Raw genomic sequence first — 23,483 nt, 5'->3', positions numbered from 1 at the left:
GTGGCGCTTGATTTTCTGCGTGCCACCGGAAATCCAGCGCCGCGAACGTGACATCATCACTTAGTCACGCGAGTTTCCATACTGTCGGATCACAATTCCGAACGCCGGATTTTCCGCTTCATGGGGCATGTAAGGTTTTTGCATTAAAGTTTGCAATCGAGCGCCACTTCAGTCTCTCGCTTAAGTTCACGACATCAGGCGCCGGTGTGACATGGCCTACAGATATTGAGTCGGTGAACTCAGCGTACAAACCGTGTCTGTATAGCATGGTCGAGCGTTGCGTAACACCGCTCGAACATTTGTACAGTTTTCTGTCTCGCACATCATCGGTGCTTATTGTTTTCGCGTCATGTATAATAGCGTGAACCCCCATAGGTGACTTCGCGACTGTAGGGACTCTGAAAACGCGTGCCTTATTTGCATTCCATGGCGTAAGAGTGGTATTGCTATGTCTCTAATGGGATCGGGTGCAATGTGGCGTTGTTGCTCATGTTCGTTACCAAGTGCTTTCTCACGCCGCTCTTTGTAGCGTTAGGGAGGCGTACGATTCCGCTTGGCTCTTCCTCGAGTCGCTCATGCTTCGTCTAGCTCGAATGCACTGAAAGTAATGCTACCTGCCCATTTGTCCGTTTTCACCTCGGATGTTAGATCACCAGGATCTCCACTAGATGTCAAAGACTGGCAGCACTATAAGCAAGAAGAGTTAAACCTTTCATGAGGCGAACTTTTGCTAAGAGAATAAAAGAACGGCGCAGTAACGGTGACAGCGCCGAGTAGAATCGCAGGCAGTTACACCCACTGAAAGCGCTAGAGTCGCTTGTGACATTTCAAGGATCATAACTGCTCGTCCCAGAACAGTCGCTGGCGCGCTCTTCGGTTCGACAATACGCTGCAAATTTTCGTGGCGGAAGGTCAACTTAACGCAGCCGTTCGTTTAGCAAGAAACCCGCCGTGGTTGCTTAATGCATTTGGCGTTATTCTGTTGAGCACGAGGTCATGGGATCAAATCCCGGCCGCAGCAGCCGCATTTCCATGGGAACTAAGTACGAACAACGCCCGCGCCCAGTTTTGGGTGCGCTGTAAACAAACCCAGGCTGCCAAAATTATTCTGGACCCCGTAGGGGTGTCTGTGTGAGCAGGCGTTTGGCGTGTTGCGTCACCACATACCCGAGCCCATGAATTTTGGAGCCTCCTATGTGCAGCCGTGCGCGGCTTAGCCGTGTCTGCGGAAGGGGGATCCTGGGGGTTGAGCCGCTACCGGTGGCTCGGACATTCAAGGCCTCCCGGCGGAGGCAACACACTTCCTAGACCTCTCCAGACTGACCCACCTGGAGGAAATCGGCAGTCGCCTTTTCCTGGCCTTCTATTGAATCTTCGTTTTCTCTCTCACTATTAATCTTTCCTGTCTTTTATTCTCTTTCATTTACTTCCAACATTCCTGGCGGCAAGGGTTAGCCTTGTGAGTCATAGCCATCATTGATTATCGGTATTTAGTTATAGTGGAAACGTACAGCTGGCGTTTGTAGGGCCTTACTTCCCAAGTCCTACAGCCCCTTATAGGGCTGTGTGGTGGATAGCTGGCGTTCCTGCCGAACGTTTCATGGCTTGTGCTTTGCCCACGTTACCCGATGGGCCTAGAAAAGGGAGCGCACCGAAGAAGTTTTTCTATTTTTTGGTCACAGAACAGCGATTTCCCTCCGCTATCGTGTGATTCACAGTGAAAAACAGGAAAGAACAGTGAGAGCCATCTCACCGTTCCTCTTGGCAAAATTTATGACATATGCTATAGGCCCAGGTTACAAAGTTACGAAATTGACCAGCGGTGACCTCATCTTGGAACTTCGCGACAAGAAGCAACACGAAAAGCTGCCAAATATAGTATCCTTTGGGGAGAATCCATTGACTATTATCCCACACCGCACACTGAACATACCCCATGGTGTCATTTCGTACGATGACTTGCTGGTCCTGGAACGCACCGAGATGGAACTTCTAGTGGACTAGAGTGACCAGAACGCAATAAAAATGAAGTGAATCAAGTTTAGACGAGATTGCGAAGAAATCCCAACAAAGCACCTTCTTATCGTTGGCTCAAGTATGCGTCCCAAAACTAAGGAAGCATGCCATAACACCCGTGTTAGGTCATACGTACCAAACCCCCTGAAATGTTTTAAATGCGACATTTAGCCATAGCTCGCTGAAATGTAGAAGTCCAATTACCTGTGCTATAGGTGGCACACATGAACACTTTTCGGAAAATTGCGAGAATGATACACACTGTGTGTACTGTGATGGTGAGCACGCTGCACACTCGCGGTCGTGCCTCACCTTGAAAAAAAGAAAAAGAAATCGTTGTACTGAAAGGAGAGGCACGCAGGTGGATGTCCTACCTGCCAAATCATACCTTTGCCCATGTAGCGCGTCATTGGGCACCATCACAACGGCTTCCAGCGGCTGTCTGGCCCGCTCGAAGCGAACCGTTGGCAACGCCGACCGGCTCCTCCGCGATTGCAGTTAACGCTGCTGCGCCACCCGAGAGCGACCTACCAACCTCTGGGTTGGTGCGTCTCAACAAAGCGCTCACAAGAGTACAACGCCCCACAAGAGGTGATGGACATATCTAGACAAATGGCGCCGCAAGCGCCTAAGGAGCAGGCAGATTTTCGTGATCACTCCTAAAAAGACAAACCTCGCGTCACGCCGCCTGTACAGAGGCCGTGAGCTAATCTTCGTCTCTTGAACACACAGCACAAACACGTTTGTCACCATGGAGATACAAATACTTCTATGGAATGTCAAAGGCTTTCTTCATAACCTCGACGACATCACAGTACTAGTACACGAATACAATCCAAAGTTGGTGATCTCACATCTGAAACCTACGAACACTAATATTCTTCTAAATTACCCGATTTTCCAAAAAGACCACGACGACGCTAAAGCCTCCGGAGTTGTAGCAATAGTAGCCGACAAGTCTGTCGCTTGCCGACACGTCACCCTTTAGATGCCCCTTAAGGGAGTGCCAGTTCGGGCCATTCTTTTTAATAAATTGGCTATTGTTGTTCCATTTATATACCCGCAAATCATCATCACGAAAAAACAGGCGTTTATAACCTCATTGATCAGGTTCCAGAGATTTACACAAACACGCGACATTTCAACGTTCACAACACGATGTGAGGACACTCACGGTGCGACGCCCGAGATCGACTCATTAAAAACTTCCTTTTAAACTCCGGTGCACACTTCTTCAATAAGAAGGAACCAACAATCCTCATCATAATTCATACTCATCAGTAGACCTGCCAATCGGCCCTCTTCTATCTTCCCTAATATACAATGGCATGTAATTAAATATTTCTTAGGAGGTGATCACTTCCTTGTAAATCTAAACCTAGTAATACAACAAAACTCCCCTCCGCATGTCTCTCACTACAAACTAGCCGAGAGTAATTACGAATGCTTGAAGGAATCCACATGCACATCACGAGATTTCATAATTTTAGTATAGATGATAAAGCATCATATTTTGCCGGTTTTATCATTGACGCAGCAGGAAGGTTCATCCCTCAAACAAGAAGCCATTCACGTGAAAGACGAGTCCCTTGGTGGAATGATGAATGTAGACAGGCACGTAAGAAAGCAAAACGAAGCATGGGGCATTCTGCGCCGATACCCAAGTATAGAAAACATTATTGAATTCCTACAGACTAAATCACAGGGAAGGCGCACGCGACGGCAGGCTAGGAGAACAAGCTGGGAGAGAAACGTTTCTGTTGGGAATAAATTCTGATACACAAGAAATAAAAGTGTGGAAAGCGCTATTACGTGTCTAGTTCCGCCCACTATAGACAGACATTCCTTAAACGCAAAGAAATAGAAGAATGCCAGACTCTGGACTGCAGATGCGTAGGAAACGATTTATATAGCCCTCCTTTCCACATTGCTCAGCTTAGAGCAGCATTCAGTACCTGCAAAAGCTCTGCGCCGAGCGCAGGCGGAACCACGTATGACATGATCAAGAACATGCACACGGATACACAAATTACATTGCTCGCTCTCCTTAATAACATTTGCGCAGCCGAACACCTTCCAGTGGCATGGAAACAAGCTATCGTTGTCCCAGTTTTGATACAGGACGACGACCCATCCTTGGTAACAAGCTACCGTCTCGTAGCCCTTTCAAGCTGCCTATGTAAGCTTTTCCAAAAAATGATAAATAACCGCGTCTTACACTTCTTTGAATCAAACATGTTTGATCCCTATCATTGTCATTTTCGAGAAGGTCAGTACACAACCGACCATCATGTGTGCATTGAGACAAACTTCCGCGAGGCATTTGCCCATAAAGAATATTTCTTGTAAGATTTTTTAGATATGGAAAAGGCCTATGACAGAGGTCGACTGCCACAAGGCGCGACGGAATCATCAGATAGCTATCGGAGATGCGTATCCGTGGGAACACGCTTAGCATAATAGAAAGCTATCTTTCACACCATACTTTCCATGTTAGAATTCCTAATGCTGTGTCTACATCATTTACTCAGGAAACTGGGGTACCGCAGGGTGGCGTAATTGGTTGTACCCTTCTTATTGTTAAAATGAACTCTTTACGGTCGTATATTCCACAAAGTAAATTTTATTCAGCATATGTCGATGAAGTGCAGATTGAATTTAACTCGTGTAACATCGCAGTAGGCTAGCACCACGTTCAGTTTGGGCTGAAGAAAGTCTCAGCATGGGCACATCGTAGCGGCTTCAAGGTGAATCTGCAGAAAAGCTCCTGTGCCCTCTGTACAAGAAAGAGAGGCCTCGTTCCGGAGCCTACTAGCTAGCTCTCCATGGTCAGCGCTTACCTTTGAACACACAGCACACATTTCTTCGTGTTGTACTTGACTTTAAACTTACATTAACACCGATAATAAAGTATCTGAAAGCGAAATGTTTGCAAACAATTAATATTTTGAAAATTCTGGCGTGCACCACACGGGGAAGTGACAGGGGCTGCCTAATGAACCTGTACAGGAGCCTGATGCAGTCGCGTCGGAACTATGATTCCGTCTTATATAAAACTGCCGCTCCAAGCACATTAAAGAATTTGGATCTCGTGCTCCATTTACCGATTCGCCTGGCCACAGGCCCCACGTGCAAAAAAAACGTATAAATGCTTCGCATACTTCCTCAAAGTGCCATCTAATCCTGAACACCCTTGTTTTAAACGTGTTAATGACTTGACGTCTGCCACGCTATCTCGAAACCGACCTTCAATGAGCAAGTCTTTCTCACTACACCTGAGGAAGCTGAGCGAAGAAATGAACGTCCCACTACAAGTACATCGATTGATGGCCCCAACGAGGCTGTTGTAATCATGGCTGTGGCAACTGATACAATGCGATACGTCCTTTCAGAAGTTACAAAGCACACTCCAGAGATGCACATGCGCAAGCACTTTCTGGAACTGCACTCAAAGTAGTCCTATCCATAATTTTATACCGGTGCGTCAAAATCACCTAATGGCGTACCTTACGCGGATGTCCGATCCTGCTTCTCGGAATGCAATATTCTGCACGCAAGAACGAGCATCTTTACGACAGAGGCTTATGCATTGCTGTCGGCTGGAAAACACATAAAGGCTTCATAATTACAAAAAGGTATCATATTTACCGACTACCTAAGTGTAGTAAGAGCTATAGTGTCTGTAACGAAACACAAGAATGCAGTAGTCAATTACCTTTATTCGTGTTTGTGTACTATCTATGCATCTGACCAACATGTCTTAGTATGTTTGTTAGCAATTTTTCGCAAGCTGTCCATTCACTGCGCTGTATCAGCCCATGATAGTCGTAGCACACCCTCTCAAGAGTGACTGATGCTGTGATAGTAGCGATCTTTGGGGCGCATATCTCTGGGCCCTTGTATTGGGGGCGGGCCTTGTATAGGCAGTAGTGCTACTTGTAGTGACATATTTTATTGCATCGCCTCTTCGTAGTACACTGTTTACCATAGCACATCTGATGTATCTTTGTCTAGTTTAATTACGAATATATTTACGTACTTTTCAACAAATATTGTAAGGCCTCTTTACAGCCGTGTTTCATGCACATGTCATAAATCATTATCCACTTAACTATGGCAGTCTATTATCATTGCCTTGGCGCTCTTGGCCACATTTGGCCCTTGCGCCAAACAAATCCCAACCATCATCATCATCCGCGAAAATATTCCGGAGACCCCACAATTCATTCTCATCGTCGCTTCTAGACTAAATATTCGTGCGCAATAGGCTGCAGGGGTCTACTGCGTCCACTGAAAGCGGTATTTTATATCACAAGACGATTATCTTATCCTGCCTCGTGTCAACGACTCGGACACACAAAAAACCAGTCCCCACATATGTAAACGATTACACGCGCGCTGACGATTCTGCCGTGTTCAGCTTCCTGGAGTCAAAGTTGTCGCAGTTCAATAGAATGACATACGTGAACGAGCTGTGGTCATGTTTTAAAGACATCGTTTCTTTTTGCGAAGCCACTTTTAGTCTGCAAACGAAAAAACGTATCAACAGGGACTAACCATAAATAACGCAAGAAATGATACAGCTGAAAATAAAGATAAAACGCCGACGGAAAAAAAGGAAAGAACGGCGACCCCCATAACCTTGTTAATAATATTTGGAGTTTTGCGTGCCAAAACCACTTTGTGATTATGAGGCACGCCGTAGTGGAGGACTCCGGAAATTTTGACCACCTGGGGTTCTTTAACGTGCACCTAAATCTAAGCACACGGGTGTTTTCGCCCCCATCGAAATGCGGCCGCCGTGGCCGGGATTCGATCCCGCGACCTCGTGCTCAGCAGCCCAACACCATAGCCACTGAGCAACCACGGCGGGTCCATAACCTTGTTATCACTTTACAACATAAAATCGCAGAAGCCAAATCGCGCCTTCACAACATTACCGTCGTTCATTGCGCAGAACCCGCAGAAATTCTGGCGACACTTAGCTGATAAACACGAAACCATTTCACAAATAAAAATTTCAGATACCATCAATTCCGAACCGAAAGGTATTGCGAAGGAATTTAGCACTTTTTTCCGATCTGTTTTCACGAAACATGCCTCTAACGCCCAACTAGAACCCCATCCGCTCATAGTGTCCATGTCAGAATTAACTGTAAGCGAAGTAGGCATCATTTCTCTTTTAGGAAAATTGGATTTGAAGAAGTCCCCCAGCCCCGACAACATTACTAATTATTTTCTAAATCGTTATGCCAAATGGGTATCCAAATACCTGCGCTAAATATTTACCACCTCCCTTGAAACAGCGACGTTACCACACGATTCGTGCAATGCTAAGAGCACTTCAATTTCCAAATCGGTTCGAAATTAGAATTAAATAACTACTGCCTTGTATCGTTAACAAGCGCTTGTTTCAGACTATTGGTACACATAATTTTCGCTATAATATGCCATTTAAAAGTAACAATCTGCTTTACAGCCGACAAATATTTAGGTTAGGTCTGTCAACCATAACCAAACTCGCTGTGTTAACGTACGAAATATATAATGCAATAAGCGATGCATACCAAATAGACGCAATATTCTTAGATTTTTCCAAGGCGGTTTACGTTGTCGCGCATCAAGGTTTAATTACAAAACTCTCAGCCTTCGGTATTCATAGCAAAATAATTTCATGGATTTGCAGCTTTCTATTGAATCGAACACAAAGTGTGGCCATAGATAATGTCTCGCATCAACTACAGATTTACTCAGGAGTACCGCAAGGGTCCGTTCTTGCTCCTATCTTATTTCTTATATACGTCAATGATATCCAGTTGAATGCTCATGGAATGGTCCACATGCGGCTATTCGCTTATGATAGTGTAGTATACACAGTTGCACGTAATATAGGACACCAAATCGAACTAAACAATTCACTTCAATCCATCCGTTCATTGTGCGAAACATGGGGCATGAGACATGAGGCATGAGACATGAGGCATGAGACAAGAAAAATCCACTTCATTTCATGTATACTCTAGGAAACACCGCACTCGTCAAATGCAATCGAATAAAATACTTGGGTCTTAATATCGCGTTGAACCTTAACTGGAAACTCTTATCTCCTCCATATGTCACACCGCTGAAGGTAAATTGTCCTTCTAAGAATAAAACTGCTCCACACTCCGCCACACGTCAAAGTAAATGTATTCAAAACACTTATAAAACCATCATTAGAATAAGCTGATTTAATCTGGAGCCCTTATCAAAAACACCTAATTGATAAAGTAGAGCCTATACAAAAATTGGCAATCAGATTCATATGTTCGGTTTATTCAGAGCAGTTCAGTGTCTCTGAACTCTTATCGAAAGCACATTTAGAACCACTGGCACAACGAAGAATAATCTCAATGCTTATTTTATTTTATTTATTCATACTGCAGGCCAACATATATTGGCCCATGCAGGAGGGGCAATAAATTTGACAAGGTAATGGCGATTCAAGAAAGATTATATATATATATATATATATATATATATATATATATATATATATATATATATATATATATATATATATATGTGTATGTATATACAAAGAGTGCATGAAAAGGTGCAGCCCATAGCCACGTTAAAAAAATCGAAATACTTGTCTTAGCACAGTAGCTAGAAGAAAAAGAACCGCACATTTGAATTTATTTGTGGATGAAAAACGCCGTGCCAAACAGCAATCGGGCACTAAACATAGCAAAATACAGGAAATTTCACATAAAAAACGAGAAAAATACTTAGAAATACTGCTTATGGTTGGTAAATTCATTTGCGTTTTGTACCTTGGCCACTGCTAAATTCCACGGTCACGTTGCTTGCTTGATTCGTTTTTACACTCATCAAGAACCAACCCCACTAAGGTAGTTCGCCAACCTCCAAGCCACGTTAATAGAGAGTTTTAGAATAGGGGCCCCAATAGTTTGGCGCCCCAAAGAGGTTTGCGGGTGTCAGCATTGGGGTACGCAGGAGTGAACAGTTTTAGAATAGGGCGTTGCGTTTGGGGATAGCGTCTTGCACTGACAGCGGAACTACGGCGTCAAAGAAAAGGTATTAGAAATAATAAAATAAAACATACCATTTCATCATAGGAATAGTAATTTTGATACGCGTGTATTCGCGTTTAATTACAATTTAGAAGCTGTTCTGTAAGCAGGAAACAATCAATTGCGCTTAGTTTTGAGTGAACCAACTTTGCGTGCCTTGACCAGCCAACCACGTGTTAGGCCTACGAGCCATAAAATCCATAATCGAATTCGGAATCAGCGGTGTCTAATGAATCAATCTTCATAACACACGCTGGTTGAGAGAAAACCATAACCGCAGTCACTTCTCCTAACTTGCGAACTTCACGCGTTACCACGAATCGAACCCAGTTTGGTGCTAGGTTAGAGCCGTCCATAGAGTTTCTCACTATAACACCTAGAGGGTAATCTGGCGCCACCGTCTATGGGAGTTTCTTAAAGGGGCACCGTGCCGTCATGGGAATGACGGTATATGTGTCTGCGAGGCTCGTGTTGGCTGGTGTTGTAAGAGGCTTCGTCTAAAACGTGGATATGGCTACGCAAATAACGAGTTCTAAAAGTAAAATCTTCATAAAATGTTTCCATTCACGCATATTACATCTTTACTCACCCACAATGCATGACCAAGCGAAGAAAAGCAAGAACAGACGACCAACTGTTTCAAAGCGAGCGCGAACCTTGTCGTCTGTTCTCCAACTTTAGCGGCCCGCTGATACTTTTTACGTAACATGTAGTCGTACGCACAATAACAAGTTCTCATAGTTAAACAAAACATGTTTTCGCGTCATAATAAAGCTAAAACAGCTTTTCACGTGCTGTTCTAGTAGAAAATGAATCATTGTGACAGACGGAACGGTACTTGCCAAGCGCATCTTCAAAGTGTCCTGCCTCTACGAGAACGATGCCAATCCGAATCCACAATATACCGGCATTCCCATGCATACCACAGCGCAGCAGCGCCAGATTTCCCTCTAGGAAATGTAGTGAGAAACTCTATGGAGCCGTCGTTTCGATGGGTGCCACCATGTTTGCTGACGCAAAGCTTTTGGGGCCGCTCTTTGGCCTCTCGCTAAATCTCTGAAATAGCGTTCCCAACGCAAAATCCAAACACAGTTTGCATCTCGCGCAGGCTCAGTGGCTTCGACGCTATTTCATTGGGGCCCCAAAACGTTTGGGGCCCCTATTCTAAACCTCTCTAATATTGTTACGGGGATAAATATTGTTCATAAATGTACATAAATATTCACTGTTTTCCTCCGCTATCTCTTACTGGAACGACTTACCTAACACTGCTGTATGTGGTAATACTGTACAATCTTTTGTAACCCAAGGTAGAACCATTCATTTATGTTCATGATTGCTGTTATTTTACCTTTGTAACCACATCTCCATATTCAGAGACCTGGATTGGGAAGAATTGGGGATAAAAGTTAATGGAGAATACCTTAGTAACTTGCGATTCGCTGATGATATTGCCTTGCTTAGTAACTCAGGGGACCAATTGCAATGCATGCTCACTGACCTGGAGAGGCAAAGCAGAAGAGTGGGTCTAAAAATTAATCTGCAGAAAACTAAAGTAATGCTTAACAGTCTCGGGAGAGAACAGCAATTTACAATAGGCAGCGAGGCACTGGAAGTCGTAAGGGAATACATCTACTTAGGGCAGGTAGTGACGGCGGATCCGGATCATGAGACGGAAATAATCAGAAGAATAAGAATGGGCTGGGGTGCGTTTGGCAGGCATTCCCAAATCATGAACAGCAGGTTGCCATTATCCCTCAAGAGAAAAGTATATAATAGCTGAGACTTACCAGTACTCACCTACGGGGCAGAAACCTGGAGGCTTACTAAAAGGGTTCTACTCAAATTGAGGACGACACAACGAGCTATGGAAAGAAGAATGATAGGTGTAACGTTAAGGGATAAGAAAAGAGCAGATTGGGTGAGGGAACAAACGCGAGTTAATGACATCTTAGTTGAAATCAAAAAAAAGAAATGGGCATGGGCAGGACATGTAATGAGGAGGGAAGATAACCGATGGTCATTAATGGTTACGGACTGGATCCCAAGGGAAGGGAAGCGTAGCAGGGGGCGGCAGAAAGTTAGGTGGGCGGATGAGATTAAGAAGTTTGCAGGGACGGCATGGCCACAATTAGTACACGACCGGGGTTGTTGGAGAAGTATGGGAGAGGCCTTTGCACTGCAGTGGGCGTAACCAGGCTGATGATGATGAGGATGATGAACCACATCTACAAGGGGCGGCAAAGCCTGCCGTATGTTTAAATATTAATAAATAATAATAAATATATTTCGTACCTCAAAATCAGGTCGTGGGTATGGCGTGAAAGATCCCATAATTTCATTTCTTTTGGTTTCCAGGGAAAGCAAAACATCTAGATGTTGACAATGAAGTAGTCGGTCCGAATTACAGTCAGTCAATCCGAATCACTCAATATACGATGGGCCCGTATACCCAGATAAAGAGTGACTGGCACTTGCTTACTATACGAATGGAGCTCACTAGTATTGCATTGCTGATTGCCTTGATTTACTTTTCATCGTGCAGGATTGCAAGTATCGTCATCATTATGAGCACAACAGATGTTAAATCGCTTCAACCGCAACCGTCGACTGCTTGGAACGTTCACTGTCTTTACTACTACACCGAGCCTACATTGGTAAGTGTTTCCACCACCAGCACGTCCGTATGTATTTGGCCGGGTGTGAAGATTTATATTTCGCTTTAACTACCCCACGACTTCACTGCCCCTGGTACTAGCAGGTGTGAATAAGGCAGACGGCGATGTAGTGCGCCACTAAGTTAAGACGACAGAATTCAAAATTATCATCAGTAAAAACTTGAAGGCAGGAGCTTATTTTCTAGTAAAGACAACCAAATTTGAGACACCTCGCCCGGTGCCGAACAGGTGGTGGAACCTGGCCAACTGTTCCTTGCCTAATAAATAAAGCCACTCGGCCGTCGCGTGCCTTGGTGACTGCGTACACAGGCCTCTAATAGTATCATGATCCCCAATATCCAAGTCTAAATTTTAGGTATCTCCACTGGCTTTTTCAAACGATTGTCTGCAAACGCAAGCTACAGAATAATTCCCCAGTCATTTTCTAATGCTGTGGTTGATAAACCCCGAATTTTATGCTAAGATAAGGCGGAACTTCAGCATTTGTGTTATGCGAAGTAACTGTTCTCATATTAGAGTTTTCAACGAAAATATTGTCACGTGGTAGTGACGGCGAAGAAAGCAGCCCAACTGGGAAAGACGAGACTAGCGTTTGATTGGGCGAATTGTGCCCTCAAAAACATGCTACACTCAAAGAATGGCGACAACGGCAAACACAGTCGGCGATCGTCGAAAATCTGATCGGCGGGTCAAGTGCGTAGGCTTTTATGCAGCAGTCGTCGAATGTTCCAGACTCATCGTTAGGACCCACGTGCCTTCCACAAAGTTCTACACCATTCGCGTGAGGCGATGAAATCAGATAACACAAGGTACGGCGAAACAGACAGCAGATAAAAGCATCGATAACTTTCAAGAAACTTCGAATACATGCAAGCGCGTCCCACGCTGTGCGATAACATTTTTCAGGCGGCAAAACGTGGTCGCCTGATAAAGATAAGTACACGTGTCATTACCCCCCTCTTAATAGCGTCGACCGGATGCTGCAAACAAACGAAAGTAATAAAGAAAAGCACTCGCAGCAATGAAAACAACAAAATAAGTAAGTTCGTCAGCGTCCGTAAAATGGTTTAAGGCGCACTACGTGGACCACTTCAGATCGTGCGCGGCGCCGCTGTGAATGTGAAATGCCGTCTGGCACGACTTCATAGTCCAGTGCACCAATACGTCGGATGACCTTGTAGTGTCCGAAATAGCGTCGCATAGTTTCTCACTCAGTCCTCGTCGGCGTATCGGGGTTCATACCCAAACACGGTCGCCGGGCTGGTACTCGGCGAAGCGTCGTCGGAGGTTGTAGTGTCGGCTGTCGGTCCTCTGCTGGTTCTTGATCCGCTGGCGGGCGAGCTGTCGGGCTTCTTCGGCGCGCTGGAGATATGTAGCGACGTGAACATTCTCCTCGTCAGTTACGTGCGGCAGCATGGCGTCTAGCGTCGTCGTCGGGTTCCTGCCGTATACTAGCTTGAACGGCGTGATCTGTGTTGTTTCTTGCACCGCCGTGTTGTAAGCGAATGTTACGTACAGCAGGACGGCATCCCAGGCCTTGTGTTCGACGTAGACGTACATTGCTAACATGTCGACGAGGGTCTTATTCAGCCGCTCCGCAAGACCATTCGTCTGTGGGTGGTAGGCCGTTGTCCTCCTGTGGCTTGTATTGCTGTACTGCAGAATGGCTTGGGTGAGCTCTGCTGTAAACGCTGTTCCTCTGTCGGTGATGAGGACTTCTGGGGCACCATGTCGCAGCAAAATGTTCTCGACGAAAAATTTCGCCACTGCGGCTGCGCTGCCTTGCGGTAGAGCTTCAGTTTCAGCGAAGCGGGTAAGATAGTCCGTCGCCACGGCGATCCATTTATTTCCGGACGTTGATGTCGGAAACGGTCCCAGCAAGTCCATCCATATCTGCTGAAAAGGTCGGTAAGGAGGCTTGATCGGCTGTAGTAATCCCCTTGGCTTTGTCGGTGGTGTCTTGCGTCGCTGACAGTCTCGACATGTCTTGACGTAACGGGCGACATCGGCGGTTAGGCGCGGCCAGTAATACCTACCTTGTATCCTCGATAGGGTCCGGGAGAAACCAAGGTGCCCAACGGTCGGATCGTCATGTAGGGCGTGCAGTACTTCTGGACGCAGCTACCAACGGCACAACGAGAAGGTAGTTGGCGCGAACTGGTGACAAGTTCGTCTTCACGAGTACGTTGTTTTGAAGCGTGAACGGAGAAAATCCGCGCTTAAATGCCGTAGGGACAACGTCGGTGTGCCCTTCCAAATAATCGACGAGGCCTTTTAGCTCCGGGTCTTCTCGTTGCTGTTGAGCGAAGTCTTCCGCGCTTAATACTCCTAAGAAGGCGTCGTTAATATTGTCATCTTGCGGAGGCGGGTAAATGGGGGCGCGTGATAGGCAATCGGCATCTGAGTGTTTTCGTCCGGACTTGTAGGTTACAGTGATGTCGTATTCTTGTAGTCTGCGGCTCCACCGCGCCAGCCGTCCTGAAGGGTCCTTTAAGTTAGCCAGCCAACACAACGCGTGATGGTCGCTGACCACTTTGAATGGCCTGCCATATAGGTAAGGGCGGAATATTGCTGTAGCCCAAACGATGGCGAGGCATTCCTTTCGGTTGTAGAATAATTGTCTTCCGCTTTTGACAACGACCGGCTAGCGCAAGCTATCACGTGTTCATGTCCATCTTTTCTCTGGACTAGGACGGCACCGAGGCCTAGGCTACTTGCGTCAGTGTGTATTTCGGTATCGGCGTGCTCGTCGAAGTGCGCATGTACGGGCGGTGACTGCATGCGTCGTTTGAGTTCTTGAAATGCATCGGCCTGTGGCGTTTCCCACTTGAACTCGACGTCACATTTAGTTAGTTGTGTCACCGGCTCAGCGATGCGTGAAAAGTCTTTGACAAATCGCCTGTAGTAGGTACACATGCCAAGAAATCTACGCACTGCCTTCTTGTCGATGGGCTGCGGGAACTTTGTGATTGCAGCTGTCTTCTGCAGGTCGGGGCGGACTCCAGACTTGCTGATGACATGGCCCAGGAACAGAAGCTCATTGTAAGCGAAGCAGCACTTTTCTGGCTTCAGAGTGAGCCCTGATGACTTGATGGCCTCTAGTACTGTCGCAAGCCGCCTAAGGTGATCGTCGAAATTTCCGGCGACGACGACGACGTCATCCAAGTAAACAAGACAGGTCTGGCACTTCAATACTGCTAACACCGTATCCATGACGCGCTGGAACGTTGCAGGCGCCGAGCACAGTCCGAATGGCATGACCTTGAACTCGTAGAGGCCGCCTGGCGTGATGAAGGTGGTCTTTTCGCGATCTCTCTCGTCGACTTCTATTTGCCAGTAGCCAGATTGGAGATCCATCGACGATAAGTATTTTGCGTTGCATAGCCGATCTAGTGCGTCGTCTATCCGTGGTAAGGGGTATACATCCTTCTTTGTGATCTTGTTCAGTCGAGGATAATCGACGCAGAAACATAAGGTTCCGTCCTTTTTCTTCACCAGGACAACATGGGATGCCCACGGGCTTTTTGACGGCTGCATGATGTCGTCGCGCAGCATTTCGTCGACTTGGTGCCTTATAGCTTCACGTTCTCGCGTCCGAAACTAGGTAAGGGCTCTGGCGGAGCGGTCGAGCGCACTCCTCGGTGATTATGCCATGCTTGGCGACTGGTGTTTGTCGAATCCTCGATGACGCCGAAAAGCAGCCTTTGTACCGTCGAAATAAGCTTCTCAGCTATTGTTGCTTAATCATATGGAGACTTGGATTTATGTCAAAGTCTGGTTCGGGAACTACGAACGTCGGGGTACCTGCGGCAGAATCCGAGAGGACAAACGCATTGCTGGTTTTCAGAATTTCCTCGATGTATGCGATTGTCGTGCCCTTGTTGATGTGCTTGAACTCCTGGCTGAAGTCTGTCAGCAACACTTTCGTGTTTCCTCCGTGCAGTCGAGCGATTGCTCTAGCGACGCAAATTTCTCGGTCTAGCAGTAGACGTTGGTCGCCTTCGATGACGCCTTCTACGTCAGAGGATATTTCGGTGCCGACCGAAATAACAATGCTCGAGCGAGGTGGGATGCTTACTTGATCTTCCAGCACACTCAAGGCGTGGTGACTACGAGAGCTCTCCGGCGGTATCGCTTGATCTTCCGACAGGGTTATCGATTTTGACTTCAGGTCTATGATTGCGCCGTGTTGGTTCAGGAACTCCATGGTGAGAGTGACGTCTCGTGAACAGTGTTGGAGGATAACGAAGGTGGCAGGGTAAGTCCGGTAATGAACGGTAATTCTTGCCGTGCAGATTCCAGTCGGCGTGATGAGGTGTCCTCCAGCGGTACGAATTTGAGGGCCTTCCCATGCAGTTTTAACTTTCTTCAACTGCGCAGTGATGGGTCCACTCATGACGGAGTAATCGGCTCCTGTGTCCACAAAACGGTGACTGCGTGGCCGTCGAGAAGCACGTCGAGGTCGGGGGTTCTTTGTCTTGCGTTACAGTTAGGTCTTGGCGTCGGATCACGGCTGCGTCATGTTGAATTGAAGCTGGAACGTCGCGTCGTCAAGTCGTCTTTTGTCGGTGTAGTCTTGGCTTCCTAACTTCGTCGGGACGGCGGCGTGTCGTTATTATGTCGTCGAGATGGTCTCTTTGGCGTCTTCGTCGGCGGCGGAGGATCTTCGTCAGTTCGACGAACAGCAACCGCACCTCCATCGGTTGCTGCTTTTAGTTTTCCGGATATGGGCTCCTAGAGCGGCCCCGGGCTGGGCCGGTGTATGGTCGGTGCTGCGGCGACAGGTAGCGGCCTGGTGACGGCGAACGGGACGGTCGTCTAGGGCTCCACAGAGTGGCGGCGAGGTAGTCGGCGATATCGCGAGGTCGTTCGCCAATCTGTGGTCGTGGCGCGTTTACGGCGAACGCTCGGAGTCCCATCTCCCGGTATGGGCATCGACGTTAGAGGTGCCCGGCTTCTCCGCAGTCATAGCAAAGCAGACGGTGGTCGGTGGCGCGCCAAACAATAGTCTTCCTTGGAATGCTACGTGGGGCGACAGTTCGGCGTGCTGGCGGCGGGGGTGGTGGTGGACGACGGAACTGTGTAGTCACTGGGCCCTGCCGTGGGCGCGGAGGAGGAACGTGATGGCGGGCTACAGCGGCATATGTCATCGCTTGCGGCCCAGGCGGCGATTCAGGGGCTACTCCGAGTTGTTGTTGGAGCTCCTCACGTACGGCGTCGGCAATCGAAACCACTTGAGGCTGTGATGACGGGAACAGCTTCTGTAGCTCCTCCCGCACGACCGCTCTGATAGTCTCGCGCAGATCGTCGGTGGCCAGAGATTGCAGTCCTGTGTAGTTGGTAGAGACCGTGCGGTGGTTGAATTGCCGGTTCCGCATTTCGAGTGTCTTCTCGATGCTGGTGGCCTCGCGAAGGAACTCTTCTACGGTCGTCGGTGGGCTTCGTATCATTGCGCCGAAAATTTCTTCCTTCACACCACGCATAAGTAGACGGACTTTCTTCTCCTCGGGCATATCTGGGTCGGCGTGGCGGCACAGACGGCTCATTTCTTCCGTAAAGATGGCAACGTTCTCGTTGGGTAGCTGCACCCGGGCGTCCAGCATAGCTTCGGCCCTTTCCTTTCGCACTACGCTTGTAAAGGTGCACAGGAAGCCGCTACGGAACAGGTCCCATGTTGTCAAAGTCGACTCCCTATTCTCAAAACACGTTCTGGCGGCGTCTTCTAAGGCGAAGTATACATGCCGCAGCTTGTCGTCAGAGTCCCAGTTGTTGCAAGTTCCGATTCGTTCGTAGGTCTGCAGCCAGGATTCCGGGTCTTCATTCACTGCTCCATGGAAGGTTGGTGGGTCCTGAGGTTGTTGTAGGACAACGGGGGACGCTGGGGCAGCCATTGGAGTTGTCTTGACCACGATCTTCTTGGTCGTCTCAGGTAGAAGCCCGTGCTCTGGGGGCAGTCCTTGCAGTCTGCGGCTAGCACGCTGGTCTTGGGCGATGTTGCTTTCGTCCGCGGGCTTCGGGCTCGGATCGCGGCGTTGCGTGGGCGTTCGGTACATGAACGCACTATAGAACCTCCACCAGATGTCACGTGGTATTGACGGTGAAGAAAGCAGCCCAACTTCGAAAGACGAGACTAGCGTTTGATTGGGCAAATTGTACCCTCAAAAACAGGCTACACTCAAAGAATGGCGACAACGGCGAACACAGTCGGCGATCGTCGAAAATCTGATCAGCGGGTCAAGCGCGTCGGCTTTTATACAGCAGTCGTCGAATGTTCCAGACTAAGCGTTAGGACCCGCGTGCCTTCCACAAAGTTCTACACCATTCGCGTCAGGCGATGAAATCAGATAACACAAGGTACGGCGACAACAGACAGCGGATAGAAGCATCGATAACTTTCCAGAAACTTCGGATATATGCAGGCGCGTCCCGCGCTGTGCGATAACATTCGTTAGGCGGCGAAACGTGGTCGCCCGATAAAGATAAGTACACGTGTCAATATATTTGTAAATAAATTCAACAACAACTATAATACCACTGTGATCATGACGTCTGAAAAGCCAAGTAGAAATGTTTCCTTCACTAGTCTTCAGTTCGTTGGCTTAGCTCTAATTTACTACTCTCAAAAACGCGTCGCTTCGTCGGCACATTTTACTAGCGACACTTTTCGTGCTTGTTCTGAATTTATGGAGTGAATACGCGAAAGGTTTTCTAAATATAATAAAGACCTGTACGAAGCAACCGCGTAGTTTTGTCGCTCTAATATCTGGTTTCGACTCTGCTCATAGTAAATATGAGTGTGCCCATAATAATTGCGATCGAGGTTGTGTGGCAGCGTTGAGAGTCCACGCGTGAATAAGGATTGTTGACGTAACTGGATCGGTGTAGGCCTCTCTCAGCGCCACTTCTTTGTAACATCGGGGTAAGCGATTGGGAAGAAATATTTTCAACGTTGCCACTTTGAAAGACGACTAGAAAATATATTGATAGGATATTTCTGAACGAGTTGTGACGGCATCTAGCCGTCACCCCACGTGCACAGGCCTGCTTCACTGCGCGGCTAAGCGCTCACTTATCCTGCCACATTTTGTGCATGCGCGTATATCCGCGAAGAACGCTAACAGCTGCACCTTTGGACACGGAGTAGCCACCGAGAAAAAGTCGAAACACAAGCATTTAACCGAAGCAGAAGTCAAAAGCTTTAGTCCAAGGTTTAACAAACTTATGTTTGGCGAAGTGGGTGGCCTTCATTGAAATGACTTGCGAATCTAGTGGGACCATGCCTCAGTTGCAGAGCAAAAAGCAAACATATCTTCGAAGCTTAGCGGTGCAGTACAAGGTATGCCTCGAGAGGAGGAGGTGACCACTGCAGAGACATCTTTTTCGCTGACTTGCGCTTAGCCAAAGTTCTGTTACACGACTGCTCAAGCACAGACATAAGAAATGCAAACTGAAAGTGAAATACAAGGAGCACCGAAAACGCCTGAAATAAAGATTTTTGTTGTAAGTGGAATAATTTATTGTGACACATCATAAAGAACACAAATCCAAAATTTGGTGTTAAACTGCACCTAAAAAGCGTAAGATTGAGTTAATGTACAAGACCCAGTTACTTATTTCGTTGCCTCCCGTAAGCCCAGAAAAATGTATCTACTCTACTGAGGGCACTGGCCACGGTGCTTGTGCAAGTACAAGAAGAGGACAAGAAGCGCTTGCTCTGGAGCTTCACGATAGCTCTGACTGACTTGTTTAGACCTACCTAGACCTACCGCTGCAAAGTTGCATCAAGTGCTGCTAGGCAAACACACACATTGCATTTAATGGAGGCACTAGTTTCTCTTCAACATCCTGGAACTCCGCAGCCTGGCTCCACCAGCTCGTGCAATAAATAATCCGGGACCGTCCCAGGCTAGTGCTTCCCTACCCAGACCCATTGAGCATGGTTACGTCATCTGGCAGCGCGATCCAGCTATATTCAGTGGAGCAGACGACCACGTCATGGAGGAGTGCCTCGCCTAATATGACCGTGTAAGCGCCTATAAAAAGTAGGACGACTGCATCAAGGTCGCTAATGATCATTGCCTGACGGACGTGGCGAACCTATGGTTTCGAAATCATCAGTCTGATCTGAACACCTGGCCTCCTGTCACGGCAACTTTGACAGAGGTCTTCGGCCGTTCCGCCATTCGCCAGCTTTGTACTGAGAAGAGCTTGCGTGGTCTTACATTACGAATTACATTGAAGACGTGATCTCGCTCTGCAAACACGTCAACTCATCTATAGATGAAACAGACAAGATAAAGCACGCCATGAAATACATTGATGACGATACATTCCAGATGGTCGCCGTCCACAGTCCCCAGATGGCTGCCGAGATCATTCATCTCGGCCAGCCGTACGACGAGCTGCGCAAGCAGCATGCCTTAACACATTGTGCTCCTCAGCAGGACACCACGGATCTCTTTGCCTTGGATTTCAGTCGAGAGATTTCTCCCTTGGATTTCGTGTTTATTGCCGCAGATAAAGCAGTTCATCCTACAGGAAGTCGCGCGTCAACTCTGGCGACTAGCACACCTTAGAAAGTGGCATCTATGGCTCCTTCTTTTCGTCAAGTAGTTCAAACGCAAGTTGCAAAGGCGTTGCCACCGGCCCCTACTCAGCAGCCCGTTGTTGAACCGCTGACTTACGCTAACGCTGTCGCCCGGCCACATGCACCTCCACCTCCTAATGCCTAGCGGACAAATGGCACCTTCCATGTGCCACCGCTGCTTTCACGTACGGTTCTCGTCCCTTACTCGGCTACTGGAGCTCCTTTCATCAACCCGTGGCGAACACCTGATAACCATCCTATATACTTTTCATGTGGCTTCCCGGGCCGCGCAGCGCGATTCTGCCGCCGTCGGAGCTTCCGTCTTCCTCACATAGAAGGAGCCTCAAGCTGCAAGCCTCTTCCGACTCCCGCGTCATGCCTTGTCTACTCTTCCTCCAGATTCGTCTTCCAGTTGCCTATCCTTCGATTCACGCCGGTCGCCTTCCCTAAGTCACCGGCCTATTTCATCAATGGTTCACTGACCCATCCCATCCCGAGAGAAGAACTAACATTCACAGTTCCAGAAGCAAGTACTGCGTTTTCATCAAACATTTAAGACCTCATTTTTCCCCTGCGAACGAAACTGAACTGTCCGTAGATTGCCCTACCGTACACGCACTTGTCGACGTCGTAGCCCTCATTTCGATTATCAGAGAAAAGCTTTGCAGTAAGTTGCACAACGTGACCATGCCAATTTGTCATCTAACGAATGGCAACCTCGCACCGTATCGTATTTAGAGTTCAGCATCATGCACAGCTCGGCTCGTCATTCAAAACTGTGTGTTATTAAATTTCTCGTACTGTCTCGTTCCTCGCACGACGTCATTATTGGAGATCAAGTTTTTGTCGACTGCGCCCGTGCCGAACTTACCTTATCAGTGCCGTGCTTGTTTTTGCTTTTTTTTTGCCGACCAACCTATTTCATTGTTTCACGGATTCTCTCCATGTAGGAGGCAGAAATAAAGGCAGAATGCCTGACAGAGCCTCTGCGGCCATGCAGTTCAAGACAGCATGACATATCATTCACATACAAATTTGCCAAAAAAACTTTAACACACAGCACACAGCAACGAAAAATTCAATTATTCAGAACGCATGTCTCCAAAGCATTACTTTCGCTTCAACGTGATAGATTTTTAAAAAGACAGAAAATACATAAGCAATAAGTATTATATAACAATAAAGTTGGCTTACATCAGAAGTCAACAAAGAAAAGAGAACCATACAATCATTGGCCCGAAAATAAATAGCAAATACAGTAAATAGATCAGTACATAAAAACATTTCAGAAAAGAACGAAGGTTTAGACTGATGTACAATGTAAATGCCGAAACAATGGCCACTATAATTTACAGGCGCTGAGAAAAATCTGTATCCCAACTGAAGTTACATGTGTTATCAGGGATGAGCACAAGTTGCTCAAAATGAAAATCCAATGTCACTGCCCACTAATAGGTTTTTACAGTCATTTTTGCAGTTGTGAAAGGACAGTGTATTGTACGTTAAAGGGATCACTGTTTAGTATATTGTTACGAGAAGGAAGAAGCGTGTGTCTATTTACAGATGGCTTTTAATGGTTGAGCCAGCAAGCGTAGAGCAGCGATAATGCTACACTCTTCTTCGTCGTCTCCAAGGCCACAATCATCGTCCTCCTTTTCCCACATTACCGACTGTGACATCACACCCGTCGGAAAAAGCACCTTATTGGTGCGGCTCATCGGTCTGAGAAAGGTAGGGTTTGAGGCGGCTGGACGTGGATGATGTCAGAGAGAGGTGAAGGCGCCGTGGCATCCACCGGAGACACTTCATATGTGACAGGGGTCACCTGGCGAAGGATGCGGTAAGGGCCATAGTACCGCGAGAGGAATTTCTCCGAAAGACCAACACGCCGAGTTGGATACCAAACTAGTACAAGAGCACCTGGTTCGTAGTGCACGTCGTGATGGCGCTGGTCGTAACGGCACTTCTGGCGTGTGTGTGAAGCAGAAAGACGAATGTGGGCAATCTGGCGTGCTTGGGTCGCTGTGGCTGACATGCCGAGCGTACTCTGTCGGCGAGTCGACTGTGGTCGAAAGGTGGTTTCGAAAGGCAAAGTCGGCTCACGGCCGAAGAGGAGATAGAAGGGTGTATATCCAGCTGTGTCGTGGCGCGAGGAATTGTAGGCGAACGTGACAAATGGTAGAGCAATGTCCCAGTCGCGATGATCGGAGGAAACATACATTGCTAACATGTCATTTAATGGCGGTTCAGGCGTTCGGTAAGACCGTTAGTTTGAGGATGGTAAGCGGTAGTAAGTTTGTGTTTAGTAGCACATGATCGAAGTAGGTAGTCTATGACTTTGGCAAGAAAGTATCTGCCGCGATCGATGAGAAGTTGACGAGGTGCACCGTGGTGCAAGATAACGTCGTGAAGCAAGAAATCAGCGACGTCTGTGGCACGGCTGGTCTGTAGAGCTCTAGTAATGGCACAGCGAGGTGTATAGTCCATAGCGACGGCAATCCGCCTATTTCCGTCATTTGATATAGGGAATGGTCCGAGAAGATCAACGCCAACGCGAAAAAAAAAGGGTCGGCCGGTATATCCAAAGGCTGCAGCAGTCCGGTGGGAGGCACAGCTGGTCTTTTCCGGCGTTGACACGACTCACACGCGGCAGCATAGCGCCGGACGGAGCGGTTGAGACGGGGCCAGAAAAACCGTCGCCGAATTCGGTCATCGGTCCGCGTGACGCCAAGGTGTCCAGCTGTGGGAACGTCGTGCAGTTTCTGCAGTAGAATCTGTCGCAGATGAGACGGAATGACGGTTAGGAGCTCGGGCCCGTCGGGGTGCGTGTTGCGTCGATACAGGATGCCATTTTGTAGTACGAACATGTGAAGGGATGGGTCAGACGGATCAGAGAGCAGGCGTTCATAATGGGGCGTAACGACTCATCGCGTCGTTGTTCAGCGCCAGTGTCTTGCAAGGCAGAGAGCGAAAGAACGCAGATCGGTGCGACATCCACTAAACCGTCCGATACATCGACGGTATGACGAGACAGGCAGTCGGTGTCCTGATGTAGACGACCCGACTTGTAGACCACAGTGTGTGCGTATTCCTGTAGCCGTAGGGCCCAGCGACCGATGCGTCCGG

General features: G+C 47.7%; 1 protein-coding gene across 1 annotated transcript in view; it reads left to right on the top strand.

Moving 5' to 3' along the window:
• Nucleotides 1-23,483, top strand: part of LOC142578103 (uncharacterized) — a 136,446-nt gene that overhangs the window by 1,543 nt on the left and 111,420 nt on the right. The window contains exon 2 of the mRNA XM_075687517.1: nt 11,638-11,749. Within this exon, the coding sequence (XP_075543632.1) occupies nt 11,638-11,749 (112 nt within the window). The remainder of the gene's footprint in view (nt 1-11,637; nt 11,750-23,483) is intronic.

Source organism: Dermacentor variabilis, chromosome 4 (assembly GCF_050947875.1).
Source record: "Dermacentor variabilis isolate Ectoservices chromosome 4, ASM5094787v1, whole genome shotgun sequence".
Taxonomy (NCBI): domain Eukaryota; kingdom Metazoa; phylum Arthropoda; class Arachnida; order Ixodida; family Ixodidae; genus Dermacentor; species Dermacentor variabilis.
Note: the sequence above shows the minus strand (reverse complement) of the source record. Positions and strands in the feature narration are given on the sequence as shown.